The 22427-nt window shown below is 51.3% G+C and overlaps 1 protein-coding gene across 1 annotated transcript; it reads left to right on the plus strand.

Annotated features, from left to right (window-relative positions):
- Window positions 1-336: 336 nt before the first annotated feature.
- FRMD7 (FERM domain containing 7) lies at window positions 337-21079 on the plus strand. Its single transcript, XM_072877258.1, has 14 exons — window positions 337-1396; window positions 2036-2097; window positions 8103-8329; window positions 12832-12936; window positions 13319-13361; window positions 14748-14781; window positions 15503-15600; window positions 15731-15845; window positions 16047-16194; window positions 17338-17433; window positions 17729-17892; window positions 18108-18176; window positions 18269-18344; window positions 18532-21079. The coding sequence occupies exons 1-14, from the start codon at window positions 1332-1334 to the stop codon at window positions 19570-19572; spliced, it is 2343 nt and encodes a 780-aa protein (XP_072733359.1). The 5' UTR covers window positions 337-1331; the 3' UTR covers window positions 19573-21079.
- The last annotated feature ends 1348 nt before the right edge of the window (window positions 21080-22427 follow it).

Below are 22427 nucleotides of genomic sequence, written 5' to 3' on the forward strand. Positions count from 1 at the left end.
GATGGGGAGGTGCTTGTACTTACCTGGAATGAGATGCACCAGCACTGTAGAATAATTTTTAAATTGGACTTCTTACCTGTAAATAAGTGGGCTAGAACCTAAAAAAAATTTCTCAGATTTATGAAAAGCATTAGTATCTTTCATACATTTGTGATACTATAATGTAACTGGTTCAGACTTAGACTTCTTATGCTTCTACTAAAAGGTATAATTGATAAATGGCTGCAACTCAGTAAACCAAACAGACAATCAGCTTTCTGGGAAATTTCTGGCTCTTCGAGTTAATTTTTTTTTTCTTTTTTCCTGCTTCTAGGCTGACTAGTTCATCCAGTTTTATGTCCTTAGAAGATCTGCCTTGGCATTAGATTTAAATTATCTGGTCAGCCCAGAAAAGAGAAAATATATTTGCTGTTTGTGACATTCCTTAAGGGCTACTTGTCCTTTTGGGAACTGGCAGATAGGATGATTAATCATCACCTTGGGATTCATCCTACTGCTTTAATAGACCTTAGACCCTTTTTCTTAAAAGCAAATTAATAATGATCGTGTAATCAGCAAGAGCATGGCTGCTATGGGAAAACAAGAAGAAATAAACTGAATTTTCAGCAAAGCTGATTTATGTTGGAAAAGAGAGAAAGCTTCTCTCAGAGCATGGCTGAAGTGCAGGAGCAAGCTGCAGTGACGTGGAGGTGGTGGAGAATTTTCAAAGATGACATTGGATAATCACTGCTGGAGGAAGGAGCGTGCGTGGCATGTATAGTTCCTGCCTCTGTACGTTGGGTTGTCATGCGTGATCTCCTGAAGTCCCTTGCAGCCCCGTGTCTCTGTGACCGCAGCACGTTACTGATCCTGGCATTGGTTTCCATTCAGTGTTCCAGGAATTTGCACAGACTTCCCAAATGCCCTATGTCTGATCTCAGTAATGCAGATGTATTTTTTAATAGGTTAGAAGAAAGATTTTAGCTTCAGGGCCTGTCCAGTGTCAGACTGTGGTTAGGACTTCGGAGTCCAGCTGTGTTCCTTTCCTTTTAACTGTCTAAGCTGTTTCTCTGTTAGCTGTCAGGACAGTATCTCAGGCCATCCGAATTGTTTCATCTCAGGGCCAAAATTAGAAAGGTTTTATGAATGTACCCCTGAAACCTTGGGCCAGTCATGATGTAGGAATGTTTCCTGTTCTTTGAAACATGTCTGTCTTGTAGCTACCACCATCTGCCAGAAGGCCCTGGAAGAGGAACCATGAGAGGGGGATTACCTTTGATCACTACAAAAATACCAAGCTCCCAGCTTCAGATGGATGCTGCTCTATTGTCCTCCACTGCCTGCTCTGAAGAATGGCTTTGACACAACTTTACCTCTGCTTCGAGCTATATTTTCGGCTGGAATTTGGCGGGTCTTGGTAGGACTGAAGTGTGATAAGGGTCTTTTGGGGAAGAATAAAAGGAAAGAAGGGAGCTGGGGAAGAGAGGCTACCTGGGAGGGAGAGATGTTAACAAAACTTAGGATCAAGATCCATATGGTGAGATGGGTCTGATCTATTGGCCTGGAGGCGCCTGGAGAACACGTGCATTTCTTTGCCTAGATATAATTAAGGCTTACTCAACCAGAGCTGGTTGTCTTGAGCCAAGAGGGAAACCACATCTGTCATGAAAATAAGCAATATAGTTCCTTAGAACCTTCCTTAGAATCCTTTCCACTAGGATTCAGTCTCTTCACCCAGTACTGCAGACTCAATTTGGTAGCTTCCTCAGACGAAGCCTTTGGGCGTAGGACCCTTCGTGATGATGCTCAGCAAAAGTCTTCACCATCCTGGCCTTTAATTCCCTTCTGAAGAGTTGCTGCTGCTTCTAGTCTCCTAACTCTCTGTCGCCAGAGCTGCATGAGCAGAAGAGCAGACGCTGCCCACCTGCCATTCAGATTTCTGTCGTGTGGTACATAGGGTCTATGTCTTTTCCCTTGGGGCATAACCTAGGAAAGATCTGCACGTAAGTCATGGAGAGCCTTAGGGAGGGGGTTGACTGGCGTGACTTCCTGACAGCGCTCGTGAGGACAGAGAGCCTGGGCATCCAGAGACCTCGTTGCAGGACTGCTGGATTACAGGTAAGCTTACAATACTTTTATCTTGTTGGCGTGGGGGTGTGCAAGTGGACCAGGAACAGTTCATGCCTGAAACAAATTAAGGACAGAATATGCAAGTCCTGTGCTTTGTACTACTACACAGATGTAGTGAGATGCATCTCCTTAGCTGCGGATGACTGAATGCTAAGAGATGCCCGAGTCTTTGGAGGCATCGGCGCTCCTTTGACTCGATACAGTCAGGATACAAAAGGGAGGCTTTCTTTTTCTGTATAAGTTGCTTTCTCGTGTCTTCAAAGTGATCTGTTTGAATTAAACATCACTGAGTGCTTTTTATATAGCTGTGCCAACAACAGAGCGCAACTGGCATATTAAAAATGAGATAATGTTGTCTTCTGAATAATACCAGAGTCAGGCTATCATTCAGTTTCTTGTATACCTTGTGCTATCATTTGCATTTGCTTACAGCAAACTGCCTTATTCAGTGCCTGGTAATAGTTCTTATAGCATATAAAATCTGAAAAAGGAAGAAAAGGCAACAATGTACGTCGATGCACGATAGAGTGTGTTATTGCTGCACCGAGTTGCTCATCCCTGCAAACTGAATTGTCACCTGCATTTGTCGTTGGGCACAACCACCACGAGAGGGAGCTTGGAAGCAAAGAGCTGGTTCGTCCTGGCAGTGGTCTTCAGAGTGGGGCTGTGCTCTGTCCCTGGGATCAAACACGGTTCTGCACAGGTTGCAAACAGAAGAGAAATGGAAATAAATGTATATTTCAGGACTTTGGTAGCATAGTGTGAGTATATCTTAATAGGACTTCAAAGAAAGTTTTGCACTTATGTTAATTGTCTATTGGGTGTCTGGAATTGCAATCGTATTTGGAGTCTTTCATGCATAATCAAGGTTATTTATGATTTCCTACTCATAAATTTACTCAGCCATTTACCTCAGCTGCTGAAACTGAAATAAAAATATAATCACAAGAATAATATTTGATATGCTTCCTTGAGCATCAGGAACTGTTACTAAAAAAAAAAAAGCAGGGGAATTAGGGCGATTGACTTTTAACTTGGCTTAGTGCTTAAACTCAGCTAAACCTATTTCTTTTCTTATTATTATTGCAACCGGGTCCAGCAGCTGAAACAGCACCATGCTTCTCACCACGTCAGGGTCACGCTCTGCTCCCACACAAGTGCCTGCAAGTTGTACTGAACTCGGGTCTGCTGGTTTTGCTGGGATGCCTGCCTGCAGGAAAGCTGCCTGCACAGCAACCGAACTGCTCCTAAAATACCTGTCCCTGTTTGTCTTGTAATCCTTACCAGCTGAACACCGATGCAAATCGCATGTGTAGCTAGCGTGTAATCGTGTCATCACCTGCACTGGAACCAGCCAGTGGGAGACTGTCAGAGGGCGCAGTTCTTCTTTAAACTTGTCTTAATTTCCAGTCTAACACCAGGGGTGTTCACCTTCACTTCTGTCAGTGCTCCTACACGGAAGCTGCTCCCCTCCTGTTGGTCTCATCCAGTTTTGCAGACAAGTTATTAATGCTGATGAACACCAGGGTGTCTGTGGAACTGCTTTCAGTAAATAATATTTGTGATGTTGCATTGCCAGAAGTACAGCTCTCGGTGGGAATGTTAGTGAGACGAGGAGGCACCATGGCAGGATTTTCTTGGGTAGGACTGGGGCAAACTGGTGAGGAAAATGCTGCTGCATAATGTCACCTTCTGGTACCAAAACAAAGTGCTGGTCAGAGAAGCCTGATCCTGCAGTTGGAAGCTAATGGGCAAAACCCACCTAAACACAAATAAAAAATGCAATAATTGCCATTTTGCCAGCAATGACTTATGAGTAATAAGTTTCAGCACCGTGATGTCAGACTATTTAGCTGACGCTTGGCAAGCAAAATTTGATGGAAATGCAAATGTATCATTGTTTATTATATTCAGTAAATAGAACGGTTCTGGGGCAGAAGTTTTTAGAAGGGCAGGACTTGGCTAGTCAACTGTTGAGATATGCTCAAGATAGATACAATATGACTTGTGAAGTCAATGAAAAATGATAGTCATTGTTAAAGGTTTAAAGGCAGGACCAAGTGTGCCTGGACTGTCCCTAACAGATTTCTGTCTGTGTCGTCCCTGGCTTTTCCAGCCTGCTCCAGTATTTCTCCTGCCTCACAGTTTAAGGGTCTTTCCTAGGACCTAACTCAGATCTTTCCTGCAATTTCCAGCAATTTCTTTTTCTTCTCCATAGCTTGGGAGCACAACCAATCTGTCCTTCCGCAATGGCTCCGCATGTATCAGGAGACCTTTGTTATTCCCTCTTTCTTCTCTTTTTAAGCCAAACAAACTTGGTTCTTTCAGGCCTTGTTTTTTGAAAATACCTTTTTTGGGGGATATTTTATAAAAAAATTTAAAGCAACTAGTACCTAAGCCAGGACCCCAACTGAGAGTGAAACCATTCCTTTTGGTGCGGCAGCAGGAACATTGTAGGTACCCTATTCTGGAAAAAAATGTCCCTGTTTTGCAGTATTGGTGCTGTGCCTTGGATATATTAACCAGCTGATGATATTCCTCTCATGTGCCTAGTGCTGTTCAGAAGGGCTTTGGCGGTGTCTGAGCCTGCTCCCAGTGACAGCGGGCAAGCAGCCATGTTACGCTGGCCCTGCCGTTGGGAGGGCTATGGCTGGGTGAGAAGTGAATGTGGATCTTCTCCCAGCAGCTCCGGCTGGGGAAGAGGAGGTCTAATGTAAGTGTCTGAAAGTCCACCTAGGTGAGTCCCTGTCTGCAGCAGCTGCCAACAGCAAATGCTTTGAGTGTGAAAAACAGGATGAGTGCTTCTCCTTCTCAGCCATGAGCCGGGTACAGGTTCTTGCCTTTTGGACTATGGTGTTTAAAATCCCCTGGCAGATCTCTATTCTGTGACTTTATCTAACCGTCGTCTTTTCCTTTCCTCTAAACTGAAGTTGAAGATAAGCACAAGAAAGCGCTTGGTACAGCCGCGCTGGAGCTGTGACCGCAGTGACGCAGGGGGAGCGGTGCGCGCTCCCTTGGTGGCCGGGCACTTCTGCCCTGCCTCTGCCGGGAGCCTGCCCTCACAGCCGCGGGTGCTCACGCATGTTATCCGTCTTCTCTGCCAGAGTTTGCTCCCTCAGAGCCTGCTCCTCTCTCAGGAGTGACTTGGGGAGGGACTGCAGAGGTTTGGGGCATTTCCTTGCCCATCCCCAGGGCCCAAAATGAGCCCTTTTGGAGGAAGACTGCTGAACTCGCTCCTTGCCCAGCGCGGTGGCTCACCGTTTCGGGAGGCTCCGTGGAGCGTAACCGCAGTGACTCAGCTCTCCGTCAGACATCCTGCAGGCTGTCCCCACTTCCGGGGCCAACAGAGGAACAAACGAGCAAACCCTAAAGACCGGCATGAAAATTCACCTTAGAAAAGTGGCAGCGGGGATTGGAAAGAAGGAGACTTCTTGTTTCTTGCTCTGCTCGGTCCATCCTGGCAAACACCAGGGTGTTTGAGAGGCTGAAGAAGACCCTGATTCAAGGCAATACCATCCAGCCTAATATGGGGTTGGATGCACTCAGTGGTCTGAAGTCCTCCCTGGGAGAGCTGGTGCAATGCAGGATGGTGGTAGTGGGGTCCAGAGTATTAAAAATCAAGGGCTGAGCTGGCTGGGCAAGCAGCCCTGAAGCAGTACACACTCCAACATGCTGCTGCTCAGCCTCTGCTGTGCTCCGGTGCTGCAGCTCGGGGTCCCCTCCCTGCCTGTCGGCACAGATGCCCTCACTCTTCACCTTTTCTGCGCTTTCCCACACCATTTTCACATTATTCCCTGCCCCTGTGGATAGGGAGGACGTACGTGCCTGGCTGGAGGTCAGCACTGACTCAGGCCAGGAGCCTGGACTGCTCCTCCTGGGCCGCTGGTGCTCCCCATGTGTCCTGCTCTGGCCAGCCCCAAAGTCACCTCCAGAAGAAGGAAAGAGATGGGTGGGGGTAAAATGGGTCTCTTGTCTGCTGAGGTGGCGGATCTCCTCTGCTCTTAGCAACGATCCCCACATCCCAGGCCGCATCTCTTCTGGCCATCCCTTACTCTCCTACTCCAAAAAAAGTCCTTATTTACCTTGTTTGCCTCTGCTGGCTCCACACTATCTGCATGAATGCCTCTATAGGGTGGCTAGAAGCCCTGATAAACCCAGCACAGTCCCCTTCCTTCATGCCATGGTAGTGAAAACAACCCTTTTCTTCCACCCACAAAACGGCTGGCCAGTGCTCGGCTTCTAATAGCATCCATGGAGCCCAGGGTCAGTGCCCCCAGCATGCCCAGAAAGCCTGTAGCAGGGAGGTTTGGCTTCTGGGGTTTAGGGTCTCCTCCATCGCACGCCTGTGCATCCTTCCTGCTGGTCCAGTCCTCCTGCTGTGCTCCCGGTGCGGCCGTGGCAGAGCTGTGCCTGCAACGTGTGAGTGCTCACAGGAGTGCTGCTCTTCTCCTCGATGCCCGTCAAAATTTGATGGCACGAATATTTAAAACTGCAGAGAGAAAGTGCACTCAGCCCCCCCCCCCGATGGTTTGTACGTGACACCGCCCTTCTCCTGTGACACAAAAAGCTCAGACCCCGGGCCAAGGGCAGCACTGGAAATTTGGTCCTCGGACGCAGTGCCTGCACGCTCGGTACAGCCAGCCCCTCCCGGCCACTGGCAGAAGGTGACCTCAGCTGTTTTGGGGAGCAGATTCACACAGAAAAGGAGATTTGCTTTAACTTTCATGCTTCTTTTTTGTCCCGGCCAGTAGAAGACTAATAAGCTTTTCTATAGCTAAAAAGCTCTACGTTTTTCCTCTCTGCAGTCCAGATGGCAAGCTAAGTGTGTACCCTGACAGGCTCTGTCCTGACATCCCCAGGAATATTTGGGAAGCATAAAAAGGACCACAGCAAATGGCTTGGAGTGACTTACAGTGGATGTTTCATTGGAAACTGGGAAGGAAGCAACAAGCAAAATCTCCACAGCACTTAACGTGGCTTTTTCAGTTTGCTGGGATGCGTTTCCATCGCTCTGGGTCCCACAGGATCATGCATGGTTGTGGCTTTTTCCAGCAGCAGCAGCAATAACGATCCCCTATGACAGTCCAGCGCCTGCCTTTTGGCACTACTCAGTGCATTTATTTCTGCAAGCAGGGGCTCCTGCCCAAACACTGCCTTCGTCCAAATGCTCAGTGAGGGGGGCTCTGCCAGAGAGAGTGGCCAGAGAGGTCAGGCAGTTCATCACGGCCCCGCAGTAGCTGGGGCAGAGAAACAGCACGAATGCAAGCCCAAGGCACCCACCATGCTGCGGGGAGGCTGCACCCAGCAGCCTGGGCCGAGCCCCAGGGGGGTTTCGAGGGTGGGCAGCTGGCTCTGGCAGATGGAAGATGAGCTAGTGTGCGGGGACGTGGGCTTTTCAGGTGTGAAACAGGAACCAAGTTGCCTCAAAGGCTTGTGAGACTTCACTAAGCTGCCAAACCAGGGTATGAGCCGGGAATTAGCAACAGGTCCTCCTCTGCCTCCCTGGGAAGGACTCCCACCTTGTTTCATGTTCAGTTGGAAACATTTCCCAGTCTCCGGTGAAGAACATCAGCCCATTGGCCAGGTCTGCACACATCTGCTCAGCAGATAAGACCTTACCTGTCCACCTCATGGAGCAAGCGTGAGACTCGCCGCACTGGCCGAGCACACGGCTGCTGGCCAGCCGCTCTTTTAGTACACCTTAATCAGACCAGAGAAAAGGCGACGCTCGGTGACTTCGGCAGGAGGGCCGCTCAGCTCTGCTTCCCTGACCCCACGGTACGAAGCGTGGGCTCGCTTTGCCCTTGCATTGCTCACCGCCAGCTGTAAAAGCTCAGTGTTTATCTCAGCCCCATTAGTGCCACCCTTGCAGAGCTGCTGCACAGCCTTTCCCCTATTATTAATAATTCACGGGGGAAAATATCCTTTAACGCAGTGATGATATTTAAACCAGGGGAGGTATCAATTTTTTTTTTTTTTTAACTTGGTTTTAGGCATTCAGTTCCTTTGCTCCAGCCTCCGCTCCACATCTGTGGCTGCAGCCTTCTCCATCCAGCTGAGAGGGAAATTATGTGTGCAAGAGGAGTCAGAGCTCCCTTCCCGGCAGACCGCTCACATCGCTAGGACCCCCGCACCCGCCGCACGCTCAGCCACATGCTCGAGGATGCTGCACCTGAAAGTCCAGTTTCTGGATGACTCCCAGAAGATCTTTGTAGTTGATGTAAGTGGGTATTGTATTCTTATTGGGTTTTTTGTGCTAGTTAATGAAGTTGTTGCTGCTCTGGAGGATTGCATGGTCTCTGATAGCTTCCGGTTTTCAGCTTTAAAAAAACAACAACAACCAAAAAAAAGGCAAAAAAAACCCCCAACCCCCCCAGAAAAGGTTGTAGTGCTGATTGCTAAGGGTCTTTCAGCACCAACACACTCCTGCTCTCCCCTCTTATTGGCATTATTTATAAAGAAGGAGGAATGGCTTTTATTTATCTGGTGCCATCTTTTGGAAATCAGGTAATATGAAGTGATGTTCTTGACAAGTATTGAGTTCTTCTCTCATTTGTCTGGCTGCCAGTATAAGCATTCAACAAGAAAGAAAAATCTGGGAACAGAATAAAAATAGCATATTTAACCAGATTACCCCTGGTGAGAAACATCTGCATGCGCCTCTTCCTGGGCATTCAGTTGAAAAAGAAAACTGTGTGGTTTTGTGAATAGCCGAGGAAAAAAACCTCACTGCGTCTTATTTTCTGCATGACAGTGTCCCACAACAGACTGTCATTAATAATTCACATTTAATAAATGCTAGCTCTGAAACAGGTTTTTAAAGTTAAGTATTAATATCTATGGTGCTAGATTTATATATATATATGTATATAGGTAACTGAAACTAGATAGATCTTGACTATGTGTTAGAAACACACCTTTTTACAAGTGTGATTGAGCATTTACTGTTGGTTAGGATTTGATAATCATAGTAGCTAATTGAATTAGATAATTCAAGTAGGTCTGTTCCAGCACTTACCTGCATCTCCTATGGGACCAGAGTGTCTAGTATAAAATTTTTTCTTTTCAAGTTCTATGACATTTCTTAGGCTGTCCTGTCTTCTGGTTTTATAGCATAGCCTGAGTACTGCTCAATCTCGGACGCACTGCTCCGTTTCTTTGCGATAGCATTTTGCACAAAAGAGGATTGTAAAGCAATGCCATCCCTTGGCATGGTATGAAAGTTGTTTGATTTAGTTTAATTAATGTATCCTAGACCTGGAATCAGCTCAAAAATGAGACTAGTAATTTTAAAATGCCTTTTTTTTTCATATTGATTAGATCAGGGCATAGCGAGAGACAATTTAAAACATTCTGGTGGTACAGTGTTGCTGCATTTTTTTCCATCTCTGCTTTCTTATTTGCCGAAAACACTTACAGCACTATAGCTCTGCATGAGATGTTATTACAGCAAATATCTTCCATTAGAGGAACTCCTGGTCATTTCCTTTTTTAGCATGGAACAGTATTGGAAACCCCTTTTAGGCATTTCATGCATTTGATGCTGTATGGGTACGATAAATGAGTAGTTGAATTAGTGACTTCTCCATTATAAAAGGACTGCTTTGGGCTAAGTTTTGAGCAGATATTTCAAGCAACTCTTCCTAAACCTCTCCTGACTTTGGAAAGCTCTTTTGAATGTGCGGTACTTCAGTATAATGGGAGAGAAAAGGACAAAAGAGAGAAAACACGGCAGACCTGATTCCCCCTCTGCCTTGTGCTCAGCATATGAGTCTATACCTGCCTCACGTGGGTATCACAGCTGCCGGCACGTGCAGCGAGGTCTCATTTCGAGTCCAGCTTTGCACGGGAGCGAGTTCCTCTCCCGGTGCTGGGTGCTGGCCTGGGAAGGCTTCTGCCTCCATCCGCATCCTCGCCAACAGCTGGGACATGGCACCCTCTCCGCCGCCGCTGAGCTCCCAGGATTTCCTTTGGCTGGGCACTGGAGGTGGTTCCTGGGATGGCACCGACAAGCCAGGTCTGACCCCCAGGGCGGAGGAAAGCGGGGGGGCCTGGCACATCTCCAAATGTCCCTCGTTGTGCCCGCCCTGCTGAACACCCCAGGGCTGAGCCATGGCGCAGACGAGATCTTGCTGGGATGCTGCCAGCCATGCCAGCGAGCCCTGCGCCTTGCACCGGGAGGGCACCGGGATCCCCTGCCCCAGTGCCCGGGCGCAGGGACAGTCACAGGTCAGCCTTTAATGGGTTTCCTGCACTGAGAGGAGATATTGCAAAGCTGCGTCCCTTCTTCCTCCCCCCCGGATACCTAGAGCTGTGACCTGGCATGTGCTCTTGCCTGTAAAGTCACTCCTCTTCTCTCTGGGAATGGTTTAAACAAAGCAGCCCTGAGCATGGGCAGCCTCGGGAGCCCTCCCAGAGCATCACAGAAAGGGCGAACCACTTTGTAGCCTGGGCAGACAAAGCCTGGGCATCTCTGCTAGTGGAATTTGCTACAGGGCAAGATTCACTGGGAAGGAAAAAAAAGAAGAAAAATGCAAACCAAACAAGCCCAGATGAACTAATTGCTGAGGCTGAGTGAAGGACAGTCTCCCATGGTCTCGTGTCCCTTATGATGAGTAAAGGTGGGAATTCGTTGACAGGAGGTGCGCAGAGCTGGCTGCATGCGAGCTCTGAGGACCAGTGAGGGCACAGAGAGTGTCAAGGCTGGTGGCTTTTGTGCATGGCATTGCATATGCCAGCTGTGGCCATGCAGAAGATACTGACCAGGGGACATCTCCCAAGGTGGTGAGGAAAGATAACACCAAATCCCCCGAGCTGCCCCTCCCCACTAAACCACAGACCTGGGTGCAGCAGCCCGTGCTACGGGGCACGCTGCAGAAATGTGGCTTTGCCAATGGAGCACAAGTGCTGCCAGGGTGTCCTTTAGGGGAAGGGTGTGCGTGTCCCCGTGTGTCACACATTGCTGTCTTCCTCTGGATGTGCCTTTTGCTTTCTTACCCGGCTTACAGTCCTAGCTACTTCTACCGTGGAGAGGAGGGGTGAGCGCAGCCTCTCCTTTCCACCGTCTTCTACACCAGGGTTTCTGCCTGTGGGTGCTAACCTGGCCCTGCAATGTGCCTGGCCCTGCAAAGGCACATTTAGGGTCAGACGTTGGGTGCTCAGCCCCACGTATCACACTCCTGCCTCACACTGCCCTCCTCCAGCAGAGCCCCCTGCTCTTGCCTGATGCTGTCCCGAGCACAACCGTACCCCAGAGCTTGCAGCAGTGCAGTCGGGGCCTCGGTACCCCACAAATCCAGGATGGGGCACCTGGAAGCACCATTCTGCAAGAGGAAAGCCTCTGCTTTTAAACCATCCTCTGCATCACTGCGCTGCGTCAGAGCAGGTTTTCCTGGGGATGGAGCTGCTCGTCTCCACTGCCCTGGGCAGTGCTGGGCTTGGAGGAGAGCGGGTCGCTCCCAACAGACGTGTGGTGGGTAATAACCTGGTAAGAAATGCTTGTCTTTCCTGGCTGCCTGACAAAGGCCAAGGCCTTTCCTGCTAGAATATTCTAGCTTGGAAATAAACATTTATAATTGTTTTAATTACCCTTGTGATCTAGTAATTTCGAGGAGAAGCAGGAGTGCTGCAGAGCGAATGCTGTTATTACGCTATCACTTTCCAGCAGCCTTTCAGCACGGAGCCAGCAATTTCATCCCAGGAGAAGCCGTGAAAGGTGGTTATTAGTGTGCATCACCGCCAGCAGCCGGGGTCCCTCCCATCCCCGCCGGGAGCCAGCGCTGGCACGGGGAGCTGCAGCCTGCCTTCACCTCCATCACCCAAAATGCCGTAATTTAGCAGCTGTCTAACTCGGCCTCTCTGCTCCGGCTTGCTTTTGCACTAACCCACACTCATTTTTGGTCTGTTTTTTCACAAGTTGATAAAGGAGTAGCAGGGCTTTTGCTGGGGTGGGTCACTGCCAGGTTCATGTCTGGTGCTTTCTGGAGCATTTTCCAAAGTCATGGGCCTCCCGGGTTGTTCCCCAGCTGTGTCACACAGCATGGCAACAAGCCGAGCAAAACACCCTCCAAGTGTTTCTGTTTACTGGGAATAACTACAGCCTGGCCTCCCTTATCAGCATGCAGTGCCACTTAATTAATATTGCTAAAGTGCATGGATGACCCAGGGCCCAAGGCGCAGGATCTCCGCAGGGTCCTGTTGCTGTTAATTACCATTAACCATAATAGTAGCTCATCCCCAGCAATCCGGTCGCTGGCTGTCGGGGCACGCAGGCTTGCTACGCAGGTTTGAGGTGTGCTCCCATTTGCTCTTAGTCGAGCACGTTTGCCAAGGCCGTCCCTGGTTCAGGTGGATGCTCATCCCAGGGATCGCTCACTGGTTTGCCAGAGCTGCCTGGACAGTGATGGTTGCAAAAGGTGAGCCAAAAGCAAGATTTCTTTCCTCTTCCTTCCCTTTCTGTTTTACATTCCTTAATAAAGAAGGAATCTGATTTCCAAGAGCAGAGGTAAGGGGCACGCAGCATGCAGTTGTCCTGTCCCACATGCTGAAGCCAACAGCATTTATTCAGTAAGGTTTTGCTGCAGCATGATCAGGAAAAATCTCACCGGTCCTCTCGGGGTGAAGGCAGGGAGCTAAAACTTCTCCCCCATCTCACCAAAATCCCATCACTATTGCTGTCATCATTGCCTAACCTGCTGCTTCCGTGGTGTGTTTGTTTGCTAGCAAAAATCCTGCGGAAAAGGGCTGTTCAACCTCACCTGCAGCCACCTCAACCTTGTGGAGAAGGAGTACTTTGGGCTGGAGTTTCGCAGCCAGGCTGGGAACCACGTGAGTGCAGCTCGTGGCACGGGGCCCTGGTGCTGCACCATGCCACATCCTCACAGCAACCGCCCACATGGCTGGGGGCTTGCTGGAACCTCCCTGAAATACCAGATGGAAAATTTCAATGTAAAGTTTTGCCACGATGCCAAAAACACCTTGAAAATGGGAGTTACGGGGGAAGCCACAAGCTGTTTGGCAAAGCCCTGGTGATAGCCACGGCCCATGGGGTTTATCTGTAGCCATCCATGCGGGGCTGCCCAGCGGGACAGCTTGCCGCAGCAGCCGAGCTGGCCAACATTTTTGTATTGCAGTCTAGGATGATGCTGCCGCTTTTATTCCCTGTCTCTTGTGCTGTTTATTCACCCAGTTCTTCATTGCCTTATTTCAGGTCTGGTTGGAACCACTAAAACCCATAACAAAGCAAGTCAAAAGTAAGTATTTCAAGAATAGAATTCTTCTAAATCACTGCCAGTAGCAGACTAGCGCAGACACATTCATGCAGTGTTATTGCTTGGGGACGGGGCTCGTTTCCAGCATTTACCTGAGCTCATTTTAGAAGCGTGAGGCTGGGCAGGATTGTTAGCAAAGACACCACAGTCTGTATAAAATCCTGTAGAAATACCGCTGCCTTTACAATCTGGTATTTTAGGCTTGAGCTGTTAATAACCTGACAGCTTGGCGGAGGGGCAGGGGCGGCTGCGTGCGTGCGTGTGCGCGTTGCTGTGCTGGCAGAGCGGCAGGCATCGCTCCTTGCATGCCCTCCTTTCCCCTTTGCAGCTCTTAGCAGCCCAGATGACTGCGTGGCACGAGCCCTGCGTACAGCAGGGTTAGCTGCGTGCCTCGCAGGCTCTGCTCTCCTCCCCAGCCCCCAGCCCCCCCGTGCCGCTGCACAGAGATGCTGCGGAGCCTGACCTGAATTCAGGCTCGGCATCCCCTGCCATAGCCACAACCAATGTTAACACAGTGCTCCTTTCAGCCTATGCCTGTTTCCACCCCCACAATGAACCAAATGGTTTTTTCCCCAAATATGTGATGTGATATGGAGGTGGTCAAGAGCACGAAGCCATGACCCCAGTATTTGCCACAGGGAAGGCTGCTGTACAGTGTTTGCATGAGTTTCCCTGTAAGAAGAAAGCCTGATAAAGAGCCTCTCCTTTCTGGGTGCACCAGAAGTGGCATTACTTCAAGCACCAATTTCTTTTTCAATGTCCCTTCTGGCCTGCTCTTGCAGGACCCTGTCCCTCCAGGAGCCCCTGAGCTGTCCGACAGTGTTCTGGGACAGTTGGTGCCTACAAAATTGCTTCCCTGCCTCCATGCTCTCTGCCTTAGGCTTGGCTGCTTGCTCTCACTCATCCCACAAAAAACCTTTGCCGAAACATCATCCTATGGAGCTGTTGCATCCCAAGTGGTTGGAGAGCTGGATTTAATGTACAGCCCCACTGATGGCCACACTCCAGATAAGCACCCATGGCACCACTCCACGGAAACCCACCTCCTGGCAGGGTTCTTTGCAATTTAAAGAGTTGCAGGGGCATTTTCTCTTTAGTATTATTTAGGCGCCCAACTCCCTGTTCGCTTCCATTGGTAATGCTGGGGGTCTGGGCAGTCTGGCTGTGGGGGGCAGGCTGGAGTCCCTGATGCTCAGGGCTCCAGCCCTGATTTGTAAGGGCCCAGAGTAATTTACTCTGTAAGGAGACAGCATGTGTGAAGACAGTTGTAAATGTTCTCAATAGACACGTAAAAGAAAACTTATGAAGATGTTGTGTTTTAAGATCCTAAGGAGGTTCTTTTCAAATTTATGGTGAAATTTTTCCCAGTGGACCCCGGCCATCTGAGAGAAGAGCTGACCAGGTACAGTACTTGTTCTATTGCTTTCTTACCGCACAGTCCTATATTTTTGCACTTGTGAAGCATGTGTTTAATTCCTTATCTTCATCCATCCAGACCTGTCTGTGAGCAGTGGTTATCCTAAGTATTGAAGGAGTTCTGTACTTTACAAAACAAAAACCAAGAGAGTATCTTTTCTTGAGCCTCTGTTTTGAACAAAATCCACTTGAAGGATCAGCTGTCTTAAGAGGGTGCAGTTTGTTTACTGCCAAACGCTTTAGCAGTTGGGCACCGAGTCTGACTTTGCTCAGTCTAGCTCCTGCCTCAAGCCGCGTTCTGAAAGAACTTTAATTTTATTTTTAAAAATGACATTGTTAGCTCTTATGTTTTAGAGAAAGCATTGCAAACAGGAATTAAGAATAAAACTAAGACAGTGCTTCTGCAGAACATTAGCCCCGAGAGATGCAAATGCCCTCCAAAGCATAAAGGAGTGTTAACTCTGAAACCCACTAATGGGCATTTCAATGGCAGGGGCATACTGGTCATGGTGGTGCCCAGCTGCAGCCTTCTGCGGGGCTGCGTGCTCCTCCCGTGACCCCGCAGACCTGCAGCCCTTGTGCTGAAACATGGGCGAGCGCAGGGGCAGACGGCCCCCCCGCCGCAGAGCCCCGGGGGCTCAGCCCAGCGCCAGGCGCTCGGCTGAGCCCGGCCCCGCCTCAGGGCATGCTCCTGTCCCGCTCCACAGGTACCTCTTCACCCTCCAGATCAAGAAGGACCTGGCACTGGGGCGGCTGCCCTGCAGCGACAAGAGTGCGGCGCTGCTTGTCTCCCACCTGCTGCAGTGTAAGGGCAGGCGAGTGCCCGCAGGGATGGTGCCCCTTCCCATCGGGGCTTTGCTTTTGCTGTGCAGCCGGGACTTCCCCCTGCGGTGACCCCTCACAGCCTAACCCCACTCTCCCCCTGTCCCCCGCAGCCGAGCTGGGCGACTTCCACGAGGAGACGGACCAGCAGCACCTGGCGACCCACAGGTACCTGCCCAACCAGGAGTACCTGGACAACAAGATCATGCACTACCACCGCAGACACGGGTAAGGGCTGCTCCACACCACGGCTGCCCACCCAAAGCACCCAGCGGGTGCCTGCCGACGGGGCCATTGCCATCAGCAGGCAGGGCTGGCAGTGGGGTGGCTGTGATGCCAGTATGCGCACAGCCAAAATGGCATTTTTTCAGCCCATTTCAGTGGCTGCCTTCTCACTCTTGTTGCTTCCCGGCCTGTTTGTGTCTCCAGCGGGAAGACGCCGGCCGAGTCAGACGTTCAGCTGCTGGATGTGGCCAGGAAGCTGGAGATGTACGGGATTCGCCCGCACCCCGCCAGCGATGGCGAGGGGACGCAGATCAACCTGGCTGTGACGCACATGGGGGTCCTGGTCCTGCGGGTGAGCCCGGGGCTCGGGGCGAGCTGCCAGCACCCAGGTGGGGTGGCCTTTCCCCAAGGACATCACCTCTGGTCGGGGGGGACCCTTCTCCCCATTGCATGCTCCAAACCCCCCCAAATCCTGCAAGAGGGAGCATGCCCTGGCAGACCTTGGGTGCGCAGGTGATCTCTGGCCCCCACCGTTCCCACCAGCGCCGGCTGCTCGCCACCGTGCCTGCCCCGGCTCTGTTGGCCCTTGTCACGGCAAGCGTGGCCATGTAAGCACCACAGGTTACACGGCTGCGTCATGTGTTCACCGTATAATCTTCCAGCAAAAATAGCCACCTCACGTCTGTGCAATTACATAACGCTGTAATCACAGTGTAGCTGCAGAATAAATACAGACTTCCTCGCAGCTCGCGTGAAGCAGCGCTTGCATCCCACACCGGCTAATTTCAACCTGGGAACATCTTGCCAGAGCAGGGGAAAAAAAAAATCCTAGCTGTGGGTCTGCTCTTCATAATTAGCGCTGCCAGACCCAGTTATTTATTCAGAACCATAAACACCCCTCACGCGTGATTAGACCATCTGTGACCCCATTAAAATCTGGGCTCTCCCAGAGAGCTGAGAGGGTCTTGGTGCTACAGCATGGAGTCACAGAATTTTACCTGGTCCTGCTGCGACACCAGTGTTGTGTGGCTGCATCTAAATTGATGCATAATGATAATGAGAGGTAAGGTACACGTGCAGACTAAGCTGGGTCTAAAGGCATAGGAGTGAGCTGAGCTCTGCTACGCTTCCCAGCAAAGCAGAGGAGGGTCTTATTTATTTGGGGGGGGGGCTGATATTGCATTAACTCACCTGGCTCGTGAGCTGGGTGGGATGCTCTGCCTTCACCTCTGTGAGGTTTGTCTTGGGATCCTGGAGTTTTACAAACAGCTTCAGTGGGCAGTTAAGCCCTGAATCTCAATTCCCATTCATGGGACCAACTGATGGAGAGGAGGGTCAACCACCAAATCCTGTCACCCCTTCCTCAGATCCCAGCAGCAGCGAGAGCTGCGTCGGGGTCTCGTGCAGTGTCCTGCAAGCTCAGGACTTGGCCCATCGTACTTTTGCAATTCTGACTTGCCCTGTCCTGCTTTAACTCCTCTGTCTGTCCTTGCAGGGCAATACAAAGATCAACACATTCAACTGGTCCAAAATTCGCAAACTGAGTTTCAAGAGGAAGCATTTTCTCATCAAGCTCCATGCAAACATCTCTGTAAGTACTGTGCTGCAGGCAGCTGCCAGGCTCAGGAGCAGGCAGCTGTGGACTGAGGATCAGCCACGCAAAGTCCCTCATTTTGAATAAAATCTGTTTCTGCTGCTCATGGGTGATTCTCCTCCCCTCCATCACCCCTGAGCATGGCATGTGCCACCCCCATGTCCCCAGCGGGGTGACAGTGCGCTGCCCAGAGCTGGCAGCAGCCCAGGTCCTTTGGGGGGCGTCAGGGGGGCAAATGGCAGAGCCTGGCCCTGTGCCCCTGACACCAGCTCGCTTGTCTCCGGCCACGCAGGCACTGTGCAAGGACACACTGGAGTTCACCATGGCGAGCCGGGATGCCTGCAAGGCTTTCTGGAAGACGTGTGTGGAGTACCATGCCTTCTTCAGGCTGTCTGAAGAGCCCAAGTCAAAGCCCAAAGCCCTTCTGTGCAGCAAGGGCTCCAGTTTCCGCTACAGGTAAAGTCCCAGAGTAAAACGAAGGGTGTGGGGATGGCTCGGAGCCTCCCCTTTATGCTGGCCCTGGCTGGATGCAAGGGGATGATGCCTGACAGCTGCTTTTCTTGGAGAGACTGCTGCCTCAGTCCTGCTGCATCCCCTCGCCTCCCCGGGATGCGGGGATGCCCAGGGCCAGGGCTGATGGTGCTGCTCACGCCTTCCCCCCTTTGCTGCAGTGGGAGGACGCAGAGGCAGCTGCTGGAGCACGGGAGGAAGGCAAAGATGAAGAGCTTGCCCTTTGAGAGGTACCGGGGGGCATGGAGGGGTGCAGTGCCTGGGGGGGGAGGGCGACGGGACCCTCCTGGCCATGCACCCACCCATGCTCTTGGCCTTGCAGGAAGCACTACACGTCCCACTACAATGAGAGGCAGTGCCGCTCCTCTCCGGACCTCCTGACAGACGTCTCCAAGCAGGTATGTCCCTGTGGCATCACTGGTAGGTAGTGCTGTGCCCAGGGTGTCTTGGCATTGCAGCCCCGGCTGTTGGAGCTCAGCTGGAAGCCAAGGCAGACCCTCAGCTCTGGGGCTCACCGACAGCCCCACTCTGCCCACCTGCCCAGCTGGGGGTCTGGGCACCCACCCACCCTCTGCCCTTGCTCAGGTGGAGGAGCTGCGCCTGGCCTATGGCGGCCGGGGCTCCTACCATGCCAACGGGGTGCACGCCTCCGAGCCCATGCTGGACAGCCGTCGCCGGAGCTCCGCCGTGGAGGTGACATTTGCCGCTGAGCTGGAGCACTCCAAGCCTGAAGCGACCCCCGCCTTCTTGCCCCACTCCAAAAGCTCATCTGCCTTCCCCCTGCTGTACGCTGAGCTGGAGCTGGAGCGGGCGTGGGAGCCTGCTGACCTCTTCGGCACCGGGAACCCCTTGACATCCTTTCGTCCCCACCACCAGTTTGCCGGGAATAGTAAAAGCACCTCGGTGGGCAACATGCGGGAGGTGAGCACCCGGCCGCTGGTGTACATGGACGTGCCGTGCCCCCTGCCCATGGCCGCCCCGGCCCCGCAGGTCCTCTTCTACCTGGACAGGCCCCCACAGCCCCCATGCCATGCACCGGCGCCTGGCGAGGACACAGCAGGACCAGTCGGTGGATGCAGCCCCGTGGCAGCAAAACCCCCCAGGCGGAGCCCGAGTGGGACTCAGGCCGGGGAGTTTCATCACGAGGCTGCCTGCACGGCAGCGGATGCAAGCCTGGCCCCGGCAGGGGAGAGCAGGTTGCTGGTTCGCTCCTTCGATTATGGCCTTCAGGAGCAGCCTCCCAAGCGGTCTTGGAGCCAATCAGACATGAAAACCATTCGCTTCCCCTACAGCTCTGAATTCAGGCCCCTGGGGCCATGCCCCGTGCTGAGCAGCCGGAAAGTGGGCATTTTTCGGCATGTGCCGGCCCAGCAAGGGCTAGTGCCAGGGCTGCGGCGCTCCACCGAGCGCTACGTGGGCAGCAGCACCGAGTCCAGTGACTCTGACTCCGATCTCCTGGCCACCGACTACTGCTCCCTGTACGGCCGGGTACTGCGGTCACCCATGGCCCGAGTGCGGCTGTCCTCTGGCAGCCTCCAGCTGGATGAAGAGGATGAGGAGGTGTCCTTTGCCACCAGCACTGCTGAAGAGAGGACTTCCAGGGGGGCCTCCAGGTATTTCACCTAGGTGCCTGACTGGCTGGAGCAAGCAGAGCTGGCCAGCACTGACCCAGGGGCACAGAAAAGTGACACTCTTGCTTGCAGGGCTGCTTACTGCTTGTGAAACATTGATGGGCTTGTGTTGTGTGAGTGCTCTTAGCTATAGAGGATGTGTTCATGGACAACAGGGGAGCGTTCAGAAGTACCCATCCCCTGCACCATGCTTGGAAGCAGGAGTGTCTCTGCCACCACATGTGGGGTCCTGCTCCAGGCAGAGGGGCCAGGGCTCTCCTAAAGCCCTACAAAGACCTTGCGTCCTCCCCAACCAGGCGGCTGCTGTCCGTGCTTGGAGCTCAGCCACTGGAGTCTTCATCAGAGGGAGGGAGAAAATGACAAGAGACACCTCACGGGAGGGGTTAAACATCTGTTTGTCACAGCTGCAGGGAAGCACACTGATGGAAAGGGTGTTTGAAGCCCATTTGGGGAGGAGCAGGATGGCCAGGGGAGGCTGCTCCAGGAGCTATCGCCCCACGGACACAGCCAATGCCCCAGCATGGAGCCTGTCTCCTCCATCCCGCCTCTGCTCCCTCCAACGCTGCAGGGAGTGCCTGGCCCTCGAGGACAGAGCTGCACGTGTGGGGTGCTCCTTGCGATGCTTGGAGCCACAGGGGAAGCAAACAGCTCTGTCTTCTCCCCAGCCAGTTCACAGCGCTATCCTTCCCCAAGAAATATCCCATTGGTGCTGGTAAATCATTTAGCATCATCCAACAGCGAGCTCTGGGAAGTGGCTTAATGAATGGTATCGTACAGCTCTGCTTTTCTTAGGTCCATTAGCTGTCATTTTTTGCCAGCAGGTCCACAGTCCCAGCACCTCAGTGCCCTGTTTAAATCTGGGGGAGCGAGGCATGTTGGGGGTCCTTTGCTCCCCCAAATCAGGCCTCAGTTAAGCAGCATGATGAAAAAGATCTCAGGAGGGGGTAGGAAAGAAAGAGGCAGCTGGTGCTCACCCTTGGCATTAGGAAGTCTGCTGTAACCATGGTGCTTTGAAACTTTCCTGTTTGCTACATGAGTGCAGTGTTATTTTTACCAGGGCTGTTTCCAGCTATAAAGGAGCAGGAGATGGGACTGCTCACCATGCATGGGGCAGCAGGAGGGGAATTCCCAATTTATCCATTGCTCCCTTAAAGGGAAAAGGTATGAAGATACTTCTTGGAAGTACTTTTATTACAAAAACTTATTACTACCCTAAACCTACCTGAAATCTACTCAGAAAACTGGCGAATGATGACACCTCTGTAAGATTTTAGGGGAGGATCTTGTACTTTTCTTTAAGAACCCTGTAAGACTCTGTAGGATGTGACTGTAAGGAGAGAGACAGTCCAGTAAATCCACAGTTGAGAAACTACTGCGACCTGCTACAATGGATTTCAGAAATAAGGAAGCTGGGGCAAAGACAGAAAATAGGTTAAAATGTAAAAAGAACTGGGCTTATGGGTACTGCTCACCCTGCACGTCGCTGTCCTTTGTTTTAGAAGCTGGACAATAAAAATCAGTTGTTCACACCAGAGTTTTGGGTTCCTCCTTCTGCACCCCCAGCCCTGCAGGCACCCCCAGCCCACCTTCCCCTGTGTCTCCCGTCTCCCAGGCAGCCCTCATCACTCCACCAAGTTGCCAGGCTGGCTCCCTCTGTGCCTTCACTGTCTCAGCAACTGGGGAGACTTGCTGAGATCCCTGAATGCTGCTGAAAACAACCACATTCTTGGTTGGTTGCCTAAAGAAATGTGCTAGATCAACAACAGAGCACACTGTAAGGTTTGCTTTTGCTCCTGGTTACCCTTGTGCTGTGAACTGCAGGGACCTCACATGCTGCTCTGGCACATGTTCTATTAAAAAAGGGATAATCTTTCTGGTTATAGAGAGTTGTTTCTTCCCTTTCCCAAAGGTCTGCAACCTTGGAAAGAGCAGGAACAGCATTTAAGTATGGCAGTCTACATGCAGGATTAGGTAGAAAGGAAAAAAAAGCAGCAGTGTTTCAATACAGACTGCACACACAGCCCTCAGAATGTCCTTTAAAGTCAGGCTATACCTTAAGCACACAGGCAAACCTACCATCACTGTTAGCTCCTGAAAGCATGTGGAGACAAAGATAAAGGCTGGCCAGGTCAGCTTTACCTTGAGCATGCCCCAGAACAGACACACAGTCCCACCAAGAGGGATCAATGTACAGCCACACTGCCCAAATCTCCAGGAGCTGCCAGCTCTGGCATTCAGGACTATGGTGGGAAAACAGCATTGAGAGGGAGAAACAAGGACTTGGGAACTATTTTTGGATTTTTCCATTGACTCAAGAGTACTGTGGCACAGCATGTGCACTGTGCCTTAGCACATCCTACACAACGGTCAACAATAGCAGAGGAACAAAGCAGCTCATAAGTGACAGAAATTAACATCTTCAAGCTAAATTCATTCCGTAAACTAGCTTCCTTGGGACTGACTAAAATAAAGGAACAATCCCAGTAAGCTGTGGCTCACATGTCAAGGAACAATTGAAATAGCCCTTGAGTAAGTCCTTCCCCACAGTCCCTGCTCAGCCCTATTCACCCAAAAGAGGTAAGAACATCTACTTAACTGATTGTGTCTCACTAGGGAAGAAAACAAGGATGGAGAGAGGACATGGAATGATTTGGTATGCTGACGGTGAAAGACAGACAGCAGTACCTGGGAAATGTAATTTTTTATAGCCCTTACCCAAGCAATGATTATTAAAGGGGGAGGAGGCACAGCAGCATTACAGTGTCAAAACATTAAGCTACTCAATGCATTCAGACTGAAGTAACTGGGGTTCATACAAAATATATCACTTACAGATAAAGCTAATCTTGA

This window comes from Ciconia boyciana, chromosome 12, assembly GCF_034638445.1.
Source record: "Ciconia boyciana chromosome 12, ASM3463844v1, whole genome shotgun sequence".
In the NCBI taxonomy this organism is placed as follows: domain Eukaryota; kingdom Metazoa; phylum Chordata; class Aves; order Ciconiiformes; family Ciconiidae; genus Ciconia; species Ciconia boyciana.

What these genes read in the sequence shown, in the direction of transcription:
- FRMD7 (XM_072877258.1), top strand. Translation starts at nt 1,332, where the DNA reads ATGGCTTTGACACAACTTTACCTCTGCTTCGAGCTATATTTTCGGCTG. An exon ending in CACTACCACCGCAGACACGG is followed by an intron (nt 15,846 to 16,046) that starts GTAAGGGCTGCT and finishes TTGTGTCTCCAG; the next exon opens with CGGGAAGACGCCGGCCGAGT. An exon ending in AGCTCCATGCAAACATCTCT is followed by an intron (nt 17,434 to 17,728) that starts GTAAGTACTGTG and finishes CCGGCCACGCAG; the next exon opens with GCACTGTGCAAGGACACACT.